At 37.3% G+C, this 19,986-nt stretch overlaps 1 protein-coding gene across 1 annotated transcript in view; it reads left to right on the forward strand.

Moving 5' to 3' along the window:
• The window catches only part of LOC137756433 (P2R1A-PPP2R2A-interacting phosphatase regulator 1-like), a 51,683-nt gene extending 36,685 nt beyond the window's left edge, over positions 1-14,998 (forward strand). Inside the window, exon 10 of the mRNA XM_068532692.1 lies at positions 14,953-14,998. Within this exon, the coding sequence (XP_068388793.1) occupies positions 14,953-14,998 (46 nt within the window). The remainder of the gene's footprint in view (positions 1-14,952) is intronic.
• The last annotated feature ends 4,988 nt before the right edge of the window (positions 14,999-19,986 follow it).

Consider the following 19,986-nt stretch of genomic DNA (forward strand, 5'->3'; position numbering starts at 1 on the left):
TTTGTGGTTGATTTTTTAAAATTATGGAAAGACTATATTTTGTTATCCTAAACATGCCAAGGAATTGTCATGCCAGTTTTCCACAGGGAAGGACATGTATTAGTTTCCTAGGGCTGCCATAACAGAGTACCACAAACTGGGTAGCCCAAGACAACAGAAATGGATTATCTCATAGACCTGGAGGCCAAAAGTCCAAGATCAAGATGTCAGCAGCATTGGTTCCTTCTGGAGGCTTTAAGGGAGGATCTGTTAATGTCTTTCTCCTAGCTTCTGGTGGTTGCCAGAAATCCTTGCCTTGCAGACATATTACTCCAGTCTCTGTCTCCATCATCACTTGGGGTTCTCCCCGTGTCCCTGTGTTTTCACATGGCCTTATAAAGACATCAGTCATTGGACTTGGGGCCCACCCTAATCCAGCATGACCTCATCTTAACTTGATTATATCTGTAGAGACCCTATTTTCAACTAAGGTCACATTAACAGGTGCTGAGGGTTAGAAATTCAACATTTATCTTTTTTGGGGACACAATTAAACCCACAACAGGATAGTTTTGGTATTTTGATTGTTCCAATTTTCTTAAATTAGTTTTTTAAATTGTCTATCTTATAACCCATCTTTAAAAAAATGTAAGAACAAGAGGTGATCATATTGTATATAAGTGTTCGTATGTCTTCTTCCTATATATTATAAATGTATATATGTGTATATATATGCTAGTTTTCACATTGTCACTAAGAGGATAAATGAAAATGGAAATAGTTTTTCATATATTTTAAAAGCATCATTTTTAACCCTTAAATATGTGTTCGTGTTCAATCAAGTATTCCTATTTTACTTATAACCCTACAAAAGAGCAGCGCTCAGATACATCCTAACATGAAAACTCACTGCAGTTATAAATTAGATTCTCAGACCAGGGAAAAAAATATGGTTCTTAAAATTTATAATGACTAAGTCAACTAATCAAGCTTGTAATTTCAAGTATATTCAATAAGTATCTAATGAATACTTTCTGTGTACATAAACTATACTTAAAACTGTAGGTTATATGAAGATGAGTGAGATACCATTGCTATCTTTAAGCAGGATAACATAAGTGCAAAAATAGTGGTACAAGGCAGTCTAAGATAATATGACTATAAATACACATATGAAAGGACCTCTGTACTATAAAAGTATGAGAGAAAGACAATATTGAAATCACAGAAACTTAGAACTTAAAGGATTTTAGAAGTCTTTTAATCTACCTCTCAATGCAAGAATCCTTTTAAGAACTCCAGACAGATTACCTTTTAGCCTGAGTTTGAAATCTTGTGATTTCAAAGTGACTGACTGAACTCCCTCACAGGCCAGTTCATTCTATTGTTGGACAACTCTCACTATTAGAAAGCTCTTACATTAAAAACGGGTATGGAGTTAGAATTTGTATCTACGTGGCCTGTTTCACTGGCTCTTTAGAACTGAGGCAAATCAAGTGAGATATTAAAAGCACATGAGTTAAGATTCTAATTCTGCATTAATCTTTGTCCCTGCTCCTTGAATTATTAGTACTCCCACTACAGGATATTTAATCTCATCTGCTAAATGAATTTTTAAAATTCACCTAGAAGCAACTATATATAAATATCCATGATGAAAATGCATGTATGGTACTTTGGGTATCTATGGAGAAAACTAATTACAATTTGCCTGAAGTGTTTTTAAGTATTTTAAATCTTAAAAGTTGAGCTTGAAAAATATATCATATAGGTAGACTTCACTCTCAGATAGTTGAAATTGTGCATTTCTAAAAGGCTAGAGAACAATAGATTACTCTGGTGAAAAGGTAGCTTTCTTTCCCTTAAATTCCATGATATCTCACAGCATTTCTTAAAATGTGCTTCTTAACCCAAGAGTAAATAAGATTGGTTTTTACAAATGTCCACAAGGTATAGGTGGAAAGGAATAGGAATAGGAATCATATAGGAATATAGGAATCTTGGAAACTTGCTCAACTTTCTTAATAATGGGAAACAATGGCCCTAGTCTCTCAGAAGAAATGTGTTAAACTGATGCAGTTATTAACTGAATCCCATAAATTGCCCAATAAGCTATTTTATGAAATCAGAGATCTCTGTGGCATTACTGACAGCAAAGCAAATTGGTAACATCGGTTCACACCAACCTTTTAGGCGAGGGAACAGCCTACATTATTAGTGAGTACAGAAGTCAGGAAGCCTGACTTGTAGGTCCAGCTCTGTCACTAGCTCTGTATGACTTTGGGCAGGTCACGTCACCTCTCTGGGTTTCATATTTCCAATCTGTAAAATAGAGTTGGACTAGATATTTGTAAGATCCCTTCTGCCTCTTAAAATTTTATTGATTCTGTAAAAACATCTGCCTTCATCTTTGCTAGCATGACAGTGAAAGTCATGATGACATTAAACTTCAGAAGGCCTTAAGAAAATATTTAGGAAATTAGAGAGCTTTGTACCTAATATTTTGATTCTTTCTGGCAACAAGAAACTCATTTTGTTCAGCCTCATCAATAGTTTCCTCTCTTCTATGAATTATGCATGCTTTATGATGAAATGTGGAAAGCTAATTTCCCCCTGGTTTCTTGTTTTGTGTGGATAGATGATCCTCTAAGGATTTCCATATTAATAACAAGTTGCCACTGACAAAACACTAATCATAACATTTTCTTTCTACTATAACTACAGCTTGAGACAAAACAAAGTAAAGGTATACTTGGTATATTTGTTTCAAAGAAGCAAAGGAGACAGGGCCAAAAGCAACATCAACTATAAAAAATTCTGTCCCAATACACATTTGGAAGTATTCAGCTAGTACTAAAAAGCAGACAACCAACAAAATAGGCTTTTCTTTTTCCTTGATAATTATTATATGGCTATAAGAACAATTTCTTCCTCTAATTTCAGTTTAGTTGATTTTTTGGCATGACTCGTGTTTGGTAACTCTCCATTGAACACAAATGAAAAAGGACACACTTGAAAGTTGCGAACAGCTGGTCTGTGGCTTTGTGCTGAGGAAAGAAATATTTTGAAATTACACTATCCAGCAGAGGAACCTAAACATACTTTTCATTTCTAGTCCCGCTTTCCTGAGAGGAAGGGTTTAGTTTGCTTCCTTAGCTAGACATATTAAACTCTGCAGTGGTTTACATCAAGTCTTATTCTTAGATAATCTTTTCATAAGTGTGAGGTCTTTGGAGAGGAAGGTGCTAAGGCTAGCATGTTCGGGCTGTCAAGGGAAGTTCAGCTAAAACTCCCTTAAACTTGATTTGGAATACATTGCCATGCCATATTGATTAGCAGAGATTTAAAAAATTTTATAATAGACAAGGCTGTTAAGAGTGTGGGGAAAGTGGTATTTGAATTCACTGTGGTAGATTCCTAATGTCCTTTCTGGAGGAAGTTTGGTAGTATGTATCAAAATCCTTCAAAATGTGTACATCTTTTGATATAGCAACTCATAGGAACTTTTCTTAGGGAAAAATATAGGACAGGTTGAAATGGATGTTTACTGTAATGTTCTTTGTCACTGTGAAAAACCTAATGTTTTTAACAAATGGGGCTGGGGCAACTGAATATCCACGTGCAAAACAATGAAGTTAGATTCCTACCTTATGCCATATGCAAAAATTAACTCAAAATGGATCAACGACCTAAATATTAAGACCTAAAACCATTAAACTTTTAGAAAAAAAGGGGGTAAATCTTTATGACCTTGGATTTGGCAATGGATTCTTAGCTATAGCACTAAAAGCATGAGCAACAAAAGAAAAAAATAGATAAATCGAACTTTATAAAAATTAAGAACTTTTGTGCATCAAAGAACATTAACAAGACAGTGAAAAGACAACCTATAGAATAAGAAAAAATATTTGTAAATCATATCTGATAAGGGTTTAATCCAGAATATATAAAGAATTCCTATAACTCAGCAACAAAAAGATAACCCAATCAAAATATGGGCAAAGGACCTCATGAATAGACATTTCTCCAGAGAAGATATACAAATGGTCAATAAGCACATGAAAAGATGTTCAACATCATTAGTTATTAGGGAAATGCAAATCAAAACCACAAAGAGATACCACTTCATACATGAGGATGGCTATAATCAAAAAGACATATGATAGCAAGTGTTGGTGGGGATGCAGAGAAATAGGACCTTCGCACATTGCTGGTTGGAATGTAAAATGACACAGCAACTGTGGAAAACAGTTTAGCAGTTCCTCAAAATATTAAACATATAATAATCATATGATCCAATAATTCCACTCCTTGGAAACAAAGACTCAAACAGGTGCTTGTATGCCAGTGTTCCTTGCAGCATTATTCATTCACAATAGCCAAAAGGTGCAACTTGTGTCCATCACCAGATGAATGGATAAAAATGTGGTATATCCATACAACAGAATATTATTTAGCCACACAAAGGAATAAAGTTCTGACACATGCTACAACATGGATGAACCTTGCAAACATTATGCTAAGTGAAATAAGCCAGACACGAAAAGATAAATACTGCATGTCGCCACTTACTTAGAATAGACAAATTTGTAGAAACAGAAAGTAGATCACAGGTTACCAGGGGCTGGTGTGAGGGAGAATGGGGAGTTAACCTTAATGGGTACAGAATATCTGTTTGGAATGATGAAAAACTTTTGGAAATAGATAGTGGGAATTGTTGTACAACATTGTGAATGTAATCAATGCCACTGAATTGTATACTTAAAAATGGTTAAAATGGCAAGTTTTGTATAAAAAACAAAAAACGTAGTATTAACACTAAAGGATCAGTTAAGCCAGCACTTATCAGGGTGTTTTATAAAATGTGAATAAGTAAGTGTCCTGAAGAATTAAAGAAGGGAGAGGCCATGGAGAATCTATGGTCAAGTAAGTTTGGGAAACTCCGTTAATTCATTTCTTTAACATTGTGAAAGCCCAAGAAAGGGGATATGGTATGGAGCATATTTAAACTATTTAACCTAAGTTCTCTTTTTGGAGGGTCATCTTGTGGAATTGATGTTATGTAGAATGCCCTTTGGGAAACATTGGATTAAACAAATTACGGTACATTCATTTCATGGAAATCTCTGCACCCATTAAGAATGATGACATGGTCATATATTACTTGATATGGAAAGATGTTTACACTGTATCATAAAATAAAAAAGCAGTGTGATTAATGGGATCTCATTTTTGTTTTTAAAAAGTATATGTATATATTTTATAAGGATCTATAACAGAAAAAAGTCTGTAAGGCTATATGCCAAAATGTTTACGTCTCTGGGAGATGGGAAGATGCATGATTTTGTTTTCATTTGCATTTCCCTTTGCTTGTCTGTATTTTCAATTTTTTGCACATGGCATATCTGTTACTTGTATAATCAAGAAATAATAGAAGTTAAATATGTTTTAGAAACTCATATGCAGTTATTAATTATGTGAGGGACAGGATAAAAGGATCAGCACTCCCTTACTGCTATTGGATTCTTCACTTACTTCTATTTGAATTTTCACTGAAGGAGAGTCAAAGAGCCTGTCAACTATTGGAAAGTTCTACTCATTCAAAAATTCCCCCAGATATTGAACTAAAGTCTGTCTTCCATCCTTTGGTCTTAATTTGTCGTAGGGAATGCCACAAAATAGGCAAAGTCTATCACCTCTCCCATAGATGTAGACTTTCAGATGCTTGGCAACAGCTACCACGTCTAGACAGATCTTTTCTCCTCAAGGTTTCCATTCTAGTCTTTTTTTCTCTGAGATGGTTTCCAGGCTTTGTTACCATCCTGGCCATTAGCCTCTTGTTTGTCAATATCCTTCAAGTGTGGCACCCAGAAATGACCACAACACTCCACACTTGTTTTTCACATTTCATTATCAGTTCCTTAAAGACTGTGATATTATTAGATCCCTCTGATTCAAAAAGTAATTTCAGAATATTTCCCAGTGTGGTGTGACTGTACTCTGAATCCTATCCTAAGATTGTATATGAGAGATACTCAATTATCTATTTTTCCCATCTTTTAATTTCTAAAGCTATATAGATGAATAAAATATTCCAGATATGTTCCTCATCTGATCTCCTGCATTTATTAAAACCTTAGTAGAATTTTTTACCAAACGCTGAAAGGAGAATGAGAGAGCTTCCACACTGATGCGCAGGGCAAGGGATTCCCTGTAGTCTGGCCAAGGAATCTGAAGAACGTCTTGTCCTATACCATTTTCTACTCTTTGTCCCAGTTATTTGGTACCAGTTTTTAGATAAGGTCAAGCTGCATCCAGATTAATTGGCCTCCTTACTGAGAGGCACCTCACAAGAGGACAGTGACAAGCCAGGGTTCATGGTGATGTACTGGAATATCATTTCTTGTCATTGATCTGATCCCAGATCTCCCAACCAACCTAGTGTATATTGGTCTTCTTTCCAGCCTAATGAATCCTTTCCTTTTATTCCTTTTGCCAATCCTTCCACATGGTAGGCACTATTTAAAAGAACCTGGTTAACTGTATATACCAGCTCCAAATAGCATTGGGCCCAATGCCTTCCACCATGCATATGTTCCTATGTGCTTAGTTTTTTCAAGAGAGTAGTTTCCTAATTGTAGAGACTGCATCTTGGTACACAATTTGCACAGGATACTTAATATTTACACTTGCTAAGCAGATATAACTTTAAATTTTCAACTTTTGAAGAGTTTTCATTTATGCTATTTTAAAAATCAACTCTGTTGAGATAAAATCATACAGTATATACTCTTTTGTGTCTTGTTGCTTTTGCTTAGAATGTCCTTGAAATCCATTCACGTTGCTTCCTGTATCGGTACTTAATTACTTTTTATCGCTGAGTTGTGTTTCATTGTATGTATATTCACCTTTTGATGGACATTTGGGTTGTTTCCGGTTGGGGGTTATTACAGATAAAGCTGCTATGAATATTTGTGTTTAAGCTTTTGTGTAGATGTGTATTTTAATTTCTCTTAAGTAAATACCTAGTAGGATTGCTATATTATATGGCGAGTGCATGTTTAACTTTATAAGAAATTGCCGATCTGATTTCCAAAGTAATTTTACCATTTTATATTCCCACCAGCAATGCATGTTCATTTATGTGCCTCATGTATGTAGTTTGTTAAATAATATTTTGATTTTGAAATCCTGTTTTTCCAAAGGATTTGTTGTGTTAAATGTTGCTTGAGATAAGAAAGCCATCAATGAGAGTGAGGAAATATGTTTAAATATTTATTTTATCAAAAATGCTCATCAGATTATATTTGTTTTCAAAGAATTTACCTTGTATATCTTGGGTTTTGGTATTTGGCCAAATGCAATTATTCATTACTGTTTAAAATGATCAGCTAAAGGGAATACTTCCTTCAAAAGATAATCCTATTTGATTTAGAAAATAAACTTGACTTTCTCCAGAGGCTTCTGAGATTCTTAGGAATAGCATCATATGACTTCCCACTTCTTCTGGATAACTTCAAGATAAATTCATAGATAAATCATAGTCAGTTCAAGAGAATCTATGGCCTGCTAAAGTCTCAGTGACATACTAAATGTGTATGTAGGCTCCCAAACTCCCTCACCTACTGGCAGGAGAAGAGTCTGACTTTCAAAGGCATTTGCCAGTGTCCTGTTGGTTAGGGGGTTGTGGGTACCTGGAAAGATATGAAGCATGGTATTAGCCTTTGGATCTTGGTGACAAGAAAGAAAGAAAAAAAAAAAAAAAAGCAAACCAAAATAGTGGATGTACTTGGTCTATTTCATCATACCCAAGATCCAAGCATTTAATAGAGCACATGTTACCAAGCAACAAGCTTTGCTAATTTCACTTTACCAAACAGGAACTCCAGCAGAAGTGCCAGGGTTGTCTGAGTCTTGTCTGGGACTCCTCAAGTGTTGGGCAGGAGAAGGAAGCTATTTGTGTACTAGAAAATGTGGTACCGCATTCACCAGGCTATCAACTAAAGGATTTTGCTGTCTCCTTTCCTACACTGTGAAAGCAGGAGTGGTGTACTTGCCTTTAGGGATGTCTATCCCATCGTAGATGGTCCGCAACAAACAGATCCAATACTGTTTTCCTTCGTGACATAGGACCCACATAATATCACATTTGAGGACTATTGGGGGTCATTAGGCAATGCTTGCTCTATGTCAGAGATATAACCCTACTGCTCCTAGTTTTTTTGTTTCCATGAGAAGCTTTTCTTCAGTCTTCAATTTTCTCTGAGCTATTTAAAAATATTATTATTTACTCCGTTCAAAGATTCATCTTCCCTTTAGAAATCACATATTGAAGGACTGCATTACTATATTATATTGAACTTTTCTTGGTTGTAAGCCTTTCAGGGAACCTGACTTTATCTGTGTGACTTTATGGGAATCTCATTATTCAATGTTAACTGAAACCAGGAAAAGATATATCTCGGGTTCAGATTCTTAGGTTGAGTGGTTCAAAGTCCCATATTATTTCTTACGAATGAAAGTGGCTTTTTTTTTTTAGAAACAAAGCTCACTTCTCAGGAAGTTGAATAGCAGTACTACACTTTCAGAGACTAAGCATGTTAACAGAAACTAGGCACTGTCTCTCTGCTGATGTATTATTTATTGTATTTATATTCTGTTTCTTTCCCCCAAAGGACTTGAATTAGAGACAACCGAAGTTGATAGCTTGTCTTTAGTTTTGTCCCACCTTGCTTTCTGTTGCCTCTTTCCCTCCAGCTGCCCAAGTACCAGCCTTCCCTCCCTCTGCTGGTACCTCCAGAAGTTCATCTTCTTCCCCTCTTCTAATCAAAACTCCCATCCTAGTGAGTCTGTAATCAATTTGGACATTCTGATTAAAGTTCTTCGCAGGAAAATTAAAGTGACCAATAAATTTAACTCTGAGGGGAGGTGTTTGTATTTTAAAGCAGTAATCTAGCTCTAACCTCAATCATTGGATTTTGTGGGGTTGGTGGTCAGGGGATGATGTAGCTGGGAGCTTCTGTTCCCTTCCTGTCCCCTCTCCAAGTCTCCCCCAAGCACGACATGGAGTAAGCAGAAGCCATGGGCCCTTCTCTCCTATATTGCCTTTTTTTAAAAATAAAAATAAAAATAAATAAAATTTTAAAAGTTTTTTGAAAAGTTTATATTTTATAATAAATACTCATAGAAAAATTGGAAAAGTCAAAGAACTACAAGATTAAAAATTTACTAATAGTCCTAACTCCCAAAGGTAATCAACAATATTTTGATGTACTTCCTTCCAGTCTTTTCTTCTGTGCATATTTTTGAAATATTTTTGTGATCATGCTGTATATATAATTTTATGTGTTTTGTTTTACTTATTTAAAATCTTAAAAGTTTTTTATGTTATTATAAACTCTGACTAGAAGCTATAAGTATATAATTTCTTCAATTAGACCCTCATTTGGGGGCATTTAAGTTATTTTCCTTTTTAAAAAATGAACTATAATTGACCTACAACACTATGTTAGTTCCCTGTGACTCATTTATTTTGTAACTGAAGGCTTGTACCTTAGTCTCCCTCACCTATTTTACTCAGCCTCCCAACCCACCTTCCCCTCTGGCAACCACCTGTTTGTTATCTGTATCTATGACTCTATTTCTGTTTTGTTATGATTGATTGTTCATTTGTTTTTAAGATTCCACATCTAAGTGAAGTCATACGGTAGTCTTTCTCTATCTGACTTATTTCACTTAGCACAATACCCTCTAGGTCCATCCATGTTGTCGTAAATGGCAAGATTTCAATCGTTTTTTTTTAAGTTTTAAAAAAATTAAAAAAAAATTTTTATATCTTTATTGGAGTATATTTGCTTTACAATGTTTTGCTAGTTTCTGCTGTTAGTTTCACAACAAAGTGAATCAGCTATATATATACATATATCCCCATATTCCCTCCCTCTTGAGCCTCCCTCCTGCCCTCCCTATCCCACCCCTCTAGGTGGTCACAAAGCACCAAGCTGATCTCCCTGTGCTATGCCACAGCTTATAGCTGAGTAATATTCCATTGTGTATATACACCACATCTTCTTTATCCGTTCATCTAGCAATGGACAATTAGGTTGCTTCCATATCCTGGCTATTGTAAATAGTGCTGCAATGAACATTGTGGTACATGACTCTATTTGAATTATGGTTTTCTCAGGGTATATGCCCAGTAGTGGGATTACTGGGTCGTATGGTAGTTCTATTTTTAGTTTTTTAAGGAACCTCCCTACTGTTCTCCATAGCGGCTGTATCAATTTACATTCCCACCAACAGTACAAGAGGGTTCCCTTTTCTCCACACCCTCTCCAACATTTATTGTTTGTAGATTTTCTGATGATGCGCATTCTAACTGGTGTGAGGTGATATTTCATTGTGGTTTTGATTTGCATTTCCCTGGTGATTAGTGCTATTGAGCATCTTTTCATGTACCTGTTGGCCTTCGGTATGTCTTCTTTAGAAAAATGTCTATTCAGATCCTGTGCCCATTTTTAAATCAGGTTGTTTGGAGTTTTTTTGATGTTGAATTGTATGAGTTCTTTGTATATTTTGGGTATTAACCCCTTATCAGATATATCATATGCAAATATCTTCTCCTATTCATTAGGCAGCTTTTCGTTTTGTTGATAGTTTCCTTCACTGTACAAAGCTTTTTCGTTTGATGTAGTCCCGTTTGTTTATTTTTGCTTTTGTTTCCCTTGCCTGAGGAGACATATCTGAAAAAATATTTCTAAGACCGATGTCAACAGCATACGCCTATATTTTCTTCTAAGAGTTTTATGGTTTCAGGTCTTACATTTAAGTCTTTAATCCATTTTGAGTTTATTTTTATATATGGTGTGAGAAAGTAGTCAGTCTGGTTTGATTCTTTTGCATGTAGCTATTCAGTTTTCCCAACACCATTTATTGAAGAGGCTGTCTTTTCCCCATTGTATATTCTTACCTACTTTGTCATAGATTAATTGACCATATATGTGTAGGTTTATTTCTGGGCTCTCTATTCTACTCCATTGATCTATGTGTATGTTTTTGTGCCAGTATCATACTGTTTTGATTATTGAAGCTTTGTACTGTAGTGTGAAAGCAAGGAGTGTGGTACCTTCAGCTTTGTTCTTCTTTCTCAAAATTATTTTGGGTATTTGGGGTCTTTTGTGTTTCCATACAAATTTTAGAATTATTTGTTCTAGTTCTGTGAAAAATGTCATTAGTATTTTGATAGAGATTGCATTGAAGTTGTAGATTGCCTTGGAGAGAGTGGTCATTTTAACAATATTAATTCTTCCAGCCCATGAACACGGTATATCTTTCCATCTGTTTGTGTCATCTTCAGTTTCTTTCATCAGTGTCTCATAGTTTTCTGAGTATAGGTCTTTCACCTCTTTGGTTAGATTTATTCCTAGTATTTTATTCTTTTTGATGCAATTATAAATGGGATGGTTTTCTTAATTTCTCTTTCTGATAATTCATTGTTAGTGCCTAGCCATGCAACAGATTTCTATGTATTAATTTTATATCCTGCAACTTTACTGAATTCATTTATTAGTTCTAATAGTTTTTTGGAGCTGTCTTTAGGATATTCTGTAGTATCATGTCATCTGCAAACAGTGGCAGTTTTACTCCTTCCTCTCCAAATTGGATTCCTTTTATTTCTTTTTCTTGTCTGATGGCTGTGGCTAGGACTTCCAATACTATGTTGAGCAAAAGTGGTGAGAGTGGTCATCCTTGTCTTATTCCTGATCTTAGAGGAAATGCTTCTAGCTTTTCACCATTGAGTATGATGTTAGCTGTGGATTTGTCATATATGGCTTTTATTATGTTGAGGTATGTTCCCTCTATACTCACTTTGTTGAGAATTTTTATCATGAATGGATGTTGAATTGTGTCAAAAGCTTTTTCTGCATCTACTGAGATGATCATATGATTTCTATTCTTCAGTTTGTTAATGTGGTCTATCACATTGATTGATTTGTGGATATCGAACCATCCTTGCATCCCTGGGATTAACCCCACTTGATCATGGTGTATGACCCTTTTGATGTGTTGTTGGATTCAGTTTGCTAATATTTTGTTGAGGATTTTTGCATCTATGTTCATCGGTGGCCTGTAATTGGCCTGTAATTCTCTTTTTCTGGTAGTGTCTTTGTCTGATGTTGGTATCAGGGTGATGCTGGCCTTGTAGAATGAGTTCAGAGGCGTTTCTTCCTCTTCAACTTTTGGAATAGTTTGAGAGAGATAGGTGTTAAATCTGTATCCTCATTATTGTCCCCATTTATTTAGGAGGAAACTGAGGCTTGGGAGAATTAATCACTTGCCCAAATTTCCTCCTAAAAATGGGAACAACAATGGTACCTACAGCATAGAATTACTGTGAAGATAAAATTAATTATCTGCTGCACGTAAAATGCTAAGCTACCTGGCAAATAATAAGCACACAATTTTAAAAGTGCTGGTTGTTATTGTTCTTATTTACTAACTGGTCTCTGTAATGAAGGGAAGAGGCCAGTCTTATTATCATCCAGTATCCCCTTCTAGGCCCTCATGGCATGCAATACTGGGTTTCCATTTATGCTGGTGTTATAAAACTTCATTTAAAATAAATTTAATTCGTGAAAGGTAAGTTGATTTAAAGAAATCATTAGGTATCAAGTATCAGGTGGTATGTGGATATGGCACAGATGATGATGAATATATATGAATGCCTACCTCAGTGATTCCTCATTACTAGAATAAGTTTAAACTCTGCAATGGGGCAGCCACTCTATTTAATATTGCACTGTGCAATATTAATATTAATTATTAATATTTAATAACAATATATTATAATATTACAATAATATAATAATTCTGCTCCCAGCACTCCTGATCCCCTTTAGCCTGCTCTACCTTCCCTTTTCTCTTTTCACCTTCTAACACTGTCTATAGTTTACTTATTACTTTTATTGTTTGTATCTCTTCGCTAGAATGTAAGCTCCCCCAGGGCAGGAATCTTTTTCTGATTTTGTTCACTAAGTGGATAAAGTGCCTAAAACAGTGCATGGCCTGTAATAGATAGTCACTAAATATTTAGTGACTGACTAAATGAATAAATGTGGCATTCACAGTCCTTTATAGTCTGGTCCCAATTTATTTACAGCCTTACCTCTTGTCCTTCTCCCCTCTGTGTGTCACTGATACTAGCAGTTTCCCATGTACACCATTTGCTCCCCCATCTCTGTGCATTTACTCATACTCTTTCCTTTGCCCTGAAAAAATAATCATGGATCCATGCAAATATTTAGTTATAAGAATGTTCTTCACAGTCCGGGTTTGTATCAGTGAAAAATTTGAAAACAGCCTCAATATTCATCAATAAGGGATAAGTTAGAGAAATCATGGTAACTTCCACTTGAGGAAGGGCAATTTGACAATATCTATGAAAATTACAAATGTGCAGAGCTTTTGAACCGGCAGTTGTGCTTTAAGGAGTTTATCCCACAGATACACTTGCTCATGTACCAAATGAATATGTGCTGGTGAGTCACTGCAGGGCTTTAGTCACTCCTATTAGACACAACACTGACAGAACTCATTACATTATTATGTAGAACTATATTTATTGACGTTGGAAGATCATAATAGCTAACATTAATTCAACTTGCCATGTATCAGGCACTGTGATAAGTGTTTTTATATATTTTTATCTCATTGAATCCTCGTAACAGCCCTGCAAGGTGGTTACTACAATAGTCCTCATTTTACACAGGAGGAAATGGACTCAGGGATGTTAATTTACTTAACCAGGATCAGACAACTAATAAATAGCAAAGCTAAGATGTCTGAAATATAGTATGACAGCACATTGTGTACTATGATCCACTTTTGTAAGAAAAAAATACATATAGATATGTAAATGAATATATGTGCATATAAAATGATTGGAAAGAAATACACCAAAATATTAACAGTTACATGGTGGGATTGTGGGTGGTTTTTATTTTCTTCTTTTTACTTATCATTATTTTCTGAGTTTCCTGTTAAATTTTGGGGCTGACTTAGAAGGAAGAAGTGAAGCCAGGAGGCATGAATTACTTGTGTCATTTTAAAGATGACTGAATTTTCAAAGTTTCTTGGTAGTGTGGAACAGTGACACCAATATGAGGGGGGAAGTGTTTTTAGGCTGAGAGGGAAAAACTAGCAGGGAGGGAGAGCTTGCCCAAAGGGAAAGAGGATGGCCCCTGGGGCCAAGTGCAGGAGAATGCAAGAGGACTTAGTGTCAAGGGCCCAGGTGGAAGAGGCAGCCTTGAGGAGGAAGTCCCTTGTTCTCTTGAGGCTGAGGGATGGGGGATGTGCAGGCAGAGGCGAAAATGCGGAGAGCCAAGGAAGGGCAAGGTAAAGAGCCCAGAGAATTGAGGGAGATCCTGCTTGATGACCTGTGTCCTGTCATTGAAACCCAAAGCTAGGCCCTCAACTGAGGGGTCGGGGTGAGAGTGGGCAAAGGGACCTGAAGAGAGGGAGAGGATTTGGAACAATCACTGAGAGAAATTTGATGCAGATATATAAAAGGACTGCCTCGCAGCCCTTGGGGCCCCGCTGAGACTGACTGACCTGGCTTTGTAGCAGAGCCAATCTCATGACCTTCTCCAGCAATAGTTAGCAGGCTGGGACTGGGGGATGGAGAGAATGGATGGTGGGGTTTTCACAGGGCTGGGGATTGGCAGAGCAGGTACTGCAGAAGGTCATGGGGAGAGTGAGTCCAGGGTTCAACACTAGCATGGCTAAGACAGCTGATCATGGGGCCAGCTTGGAAGGAGGAAAGGAAGCTGGCAGGCTACTGATGACCTCTGGGCAAGGAAAGGGGAGGAAGAACAGGCCGGCGGTCGTGTGGCCAGAGTGGTAGAGAGAGACCCATAGGAGGCTGAGGTCAGAGAGGTGTTTCTGAGTTTGATATGTTGAAATGGTCCCCTACAGGGCCCTTGGAGGAAGTGGAAAGGAACAGCAAGAAAACTGCGCATGATAAAAGGGTGAAGACAGCATTAAAATAACTCCTACCTGATTGAGGGCAATTTGGCAATATCTATCAAAATTACAAGTTCATGTTCCTTTTCATCCAGCAATTCAGCCTTGAGGCATTTCTCTTACAGATATAAACACTTACTTGCTTTGATGCAAGATGAATGCGCAAGGTGAGTCATTGCAACACTGTCTATAGCAGCAACAGATTGGAAACAGCCTAAAAGTCCACCAATAGTGATTTGATTAGTTAAATAAACTGTGGTTCTTAAATGGAATGCTAGGTAGCTGGAAAAAAGAGGAAGCTCTTTATGTGCTGATATGGAATGATCTCTAAAATATTTTGTTAGTTGGAAGAAGCAAGGTACAAATCAGTGGGAATAGTTTGCAATCTCTTTGCTAACATATGCGTAAAACGTCTCTGGAAGGATACATAAAAAGCTGTTAATGTCGGTTGCCTCTGAGGAAAGAGAGCTGTTGTCCTTTCGCTTTGTACGGTTTTTTTTTTGTTTTTTTGTGTGTTTTTTTGCTGTATGGAAGTGTAATTACAAAATAAAAATTGTATATATTAAAGGTATACAACAGGATGTATCTTTTGAATTTTGAGCCACATGAATATATTACTTGACTGAGAAAATTAAGTAAAAACATTATAATACATATGTATATATAATATGAGTCTCTTTTATAGGTATTAAATCATTTATTTAAAAGCACAACAAAAACTCCCACCAGAGATTTGCTTCAAATTAGTTTGCCAGGGTAATGGGTGGGAATTTGGATGAAATGAAATTGATTATGTGTCAATAATCGCTGAAGCTGGGTGATGGGTATATATGGGGGTTCATTTTCTTTTGAAACATGAAATTGCCATTTTTGTGGGTCAAAAATTGTCACATTTTGGCAGTTTTATGTGGCTTAAGCCAATGCTGTTCTCATTATTTTTATAAATTTTCCATAATATAAAAGCTTTCAAAGAAAGGATAAAAATGAGCTCCCACCAGGCCCTTGGTAGGAACATTCATGTACTTTCTCATCCTGGCTCTTATATCTAATAATTGAGTGGAAATTCCCATTCCCCCATTGACTTCTGAAACAGCAGTACTGCCTTGCTGATTTCCCTTCATTGTGGAACCCAGCACTGTTCTCAGGATTTTTCCTATTAACAACAATCTCTCCCCATCCTGTTGTGTGTTAATTGGGTACTACCTTACCCTTATTGCTGGTAAAGCTCATCCTGTTCTTGAAAAATCACTTCTTTAGTTTCTTATGATCACTTAATGTCCTCTTCCTGCCTCACAGTCTATTATTAGCAGTCCTAGCTAATTTGGGGCCATGCCCTTATCCAGGCTACTTCTATTGATATTTATCAATCTAGGGGCTGATGTCTCTAGGACATTCAGTTTTCGCACCACAAAGTTCATCCTAAGTCATCAGTAAGCACACTTGTGTTCAACCTTTCAGCTTCAGGTGTTTTTGCTTATGCCTGCACTTCTTATGTTACCTCAGAGGCTATGGTGATTTTGGCCTGGCCCCTGACACCTGCTAATCCAGGCCTTGTTGTCTGTCCTCAGGAGGCACCTCTTGTCTATAACCCACAGTCTGTTGGTCAGCTCTGCTTGCATGTCCTATTGGCACCCCAAACTTAATTAGTTCCCCCAACATTAAGCTTCTCCTTTACGTCGTCTGTAAAGAGCCTTCTGCAACGCACTCACCCTAGGAAGTCTGGGTTTAGCACACCTCCTCTGTGCCATCTTTTACCACACTGAATTGTGCTGGCCTCTTTTTTGTCCTGCCAGCCCCAGACCATGAGCTTCTGGGTTAAAGACAGAGACCCTGTCTTGTTCTCCCTTGAATATCATACCTAGCACAGCATCAGGCACTATGGTTAAATGCTCAAAATAATATATTTTTAAAATTTTAATTCAAGATATTTTCAACTTAAAGAAGATCGTATGCAAAGGTAGTAAAAAGAAATTTCACATACTCTTGATGAAGATTTATCTATCGTTAGCATCTTATTACATTTACCATTGTCTCTCTACGCGCGCGCATACGCACACACAAGCACGCACACATTTTTTTCTAAAACACTTGAGAGTAAGTTGCGGACATCCTGTCCTATTGCTCCCTAATACTTCAATGTGTGTTTCCTAAGAACATTCTGTTATATAAACACAGTAAAGTTAGCAAATTCAAGAAATATAACACTGATACAGTATACTATTATAGAATCTACAGGTCATACTCAAATTTTGTTCATTGTCCCAAGAATGTCCTTCATAGCTGGTTTTTGCCTAGTTCCAGTCTAGGATCACCTGTTGTATTTGGTTGTCACGTCGCTTAATTCTCTTAAATCTCCTTAAACCTGGAACAGCCCCCAACCTTTCTTTGTCTTTCATGACATCAACATTTTGGAAGAGTACAGGCCAGTTATTTTGTAGAATGTCCCTCAAATTGGGTTTGCCTGATGCGTCCTCATGATGGGAGGTTATGTATTTTTGGCAGGAGTAAAACATTAAAAAGGCATACAATGAATTTTGGTGATGTTAACTTTGATTACTTGGCTAAGATGATGTCTGCCAGGTTTTTCCACTGTAAAGATACTGTTTTTCTTTTTGTACTTAATAACTAATGTATTGGGAGGTACTTTGAGACTACATGAATACCATGTTTCTCAGAAAACTTTCACTCACTAGTTTTAAGATTCAGTGTTGACTCTTCCCTAAATCGGTTATTACTATGGTGGTTGCCAAATAGTAATTTTCGAAATAATACATATACATTGGTTAAGTGAATCACTCATTTGTCCCACAGAAGGGATGCCTCTTTGCTAGGACAGCAGCCTCTGGCTGGCAGCTTGGCTCTAAAGCACAGTGATACTTTGCAGTGCCTGGAAACCTTAGATGGGGTCGGCTCTCCTGCAAGCCCCGCTGGCCTTTATCAGGGTCCAAAATGGACTCCATGGCTTTCCCAAGATGGTCTCCATGCTGTGGGCTAGCAGCAGTAGCTGTTTGAGGCCCCATGCCTTGTGGGTCCCATGCCTGCCTGCTCTTACTATTTTCCATCAAACTTGAGAGCAGAGGAGGTAATGGGGGTACTTTTGCCTTTCATTTTGACTTGTTTGAAAAACACAAAATGGAATTCAGTATTCTGCACAAGCTCTTCTGCCATTCTGGAGACCCACATTCTTAGGCACTGGAGTCAAGGCATCATTTTCATATGGATTCATGTAGAGAAGAGGAAAGGACACCATGAGTACCTGGAGGGCAGAGGGAAGTACGTGTTAGGGCTATTTCTGTCTGGGGACTATATTAGTTTCCTAGGGCTGCTGTAACAAATTACCACCAACTGGGTGGCTTAAAAGAGCATAAATTTATTCTCTCACAGTCCCGGAAGCTAGGAGTTTGAAATCAAGCCTCTGGGGAAGGATCCTTTCTTGTCCCTTCCAGCTTCTGGTAGCCCCAGGCATTCCTTGACTTGTGGCTGCATCACTCCAATCTCTGCCTCCATCTTCACATGGCCTTCCTCCCTCCGTGTCTGTGTGTGTCTTCACATGACATTCTCTCTGTGTATGTGTCTATGTCCAAATTTCCCTCTTCTTATAAGGACACCAGTCATATTGGATTAGGGCCCACCCAAATGACATTAGTTAAACTTGATTATATCTGCAAAGGTCCTATTTCCAAATAAGGTCACATTCACACGTACCCAGGGCTACGGCCTCAACATATCTTTTTGAGGGACACAAATTAACCCATAACAGGAACCATCTCTGAAATCCAATCCATTTGAGAACACGAAGTGGAGTGCCATTCCCTGTAATGCTTCAGCCCAGTATAACAACTCTCTGTCCTTCTGACTCACTCTTGGTTGGTGTGCCAACAAATAAGGAAGGAAAATGGGAGAACATGCTCAGCGCCATTGAAATAGGCTTCAGACATAATTTTCAAGTGATCACAAGCTATTCGTGTAACCATTACATACAGGACAATAATAGAGAGCAGTCACAGTTGCAAGTCTCTTGCCCCTGCATTCCCTCATAGAATTCTCATAATTAGGATATAAATAGATTTGCCACCATTTGACAAATGGCGAGCATGAGACCCAGAGAGGTAAAGTAACTTCCACAGGTCACACAGCTACTGCTAGTAAATTCCATGCAGGCCAGGATCGTGTCTCTGAAGCACAGAGCCTAGCCCCATGGTAAGCACTCAGTAAATATTTATGGGCTGAATGAGTGAAGAAATGACAAAATCTGGGCCAATAGCTCTGGTCCTCAGTTCCTGATCCATTGCTCTGTTCACTGTACCTCACAAAAGAGTATAGACTAAGGTGTGGTCCCAAGGCAATGACTGGAATATAGATGTGACTGGGTCAATTTCAGATTCTTCTGCTATATTTGATAACCTTATGAATTCTGTGGTAATAAGCGTGTTAGTCTGGAATTTTTTCATGCTTCACACATGATAAACTGATCAAAAAGCCATTTTGCCAAGTACATAGTCCCTGACTTTATTTTTTTTTTCACTTGCTACGTCCCTAGGCTAGCATTTATTTATTTTTTATTTATTTATTTATTTTTAACATCTTTATTGGAGTATAATGGCTTTACAATGGTGTGTTAGTTTCTGCTTTACAACAAAGTGAATCAGCTATACATATACATATATCCCCATATCTCCTCCCTCTTGCGTCTCCCTCCCACCCTCCCTATCCCACCCCTCTAGGTGGTCACAAAGCACCGAGCTGATCTCCCTGTGCTATGCGGCTGCTTCCCACTAGCTATCTATTTTACATTTGGTAGTGTATATATGTCCATGCCACTCTCTCACTTCGTCTCAGCTTATCCTTCCCCCTCCCTGGGTCCTCAAGTCCATTCTCTATATCTGCATCTTTATTCCTGTCCTGCCCCTAGGTTCTTCAGAACATTTTTTTTTCCTTTTTTTTTAGATTCCATATATATGTGTTAGCATACGGTATTCGTTTTTC

Source organism: Eschrichtius robustus, chromosome X (assembly GCF_028021215.1).
Source record: "Eschrichtius robustus isolate mEscRob2 chromosome X, mEscRob2.pri, whole genome shotgun sequence".
NCBI classification, from domain to species: Eukaryota; Metazoa; Chordata; class Mammalia; order Artiodactyla; family Eschrichtiidae; genus Eschrichtius; species Eschrichtius robustus.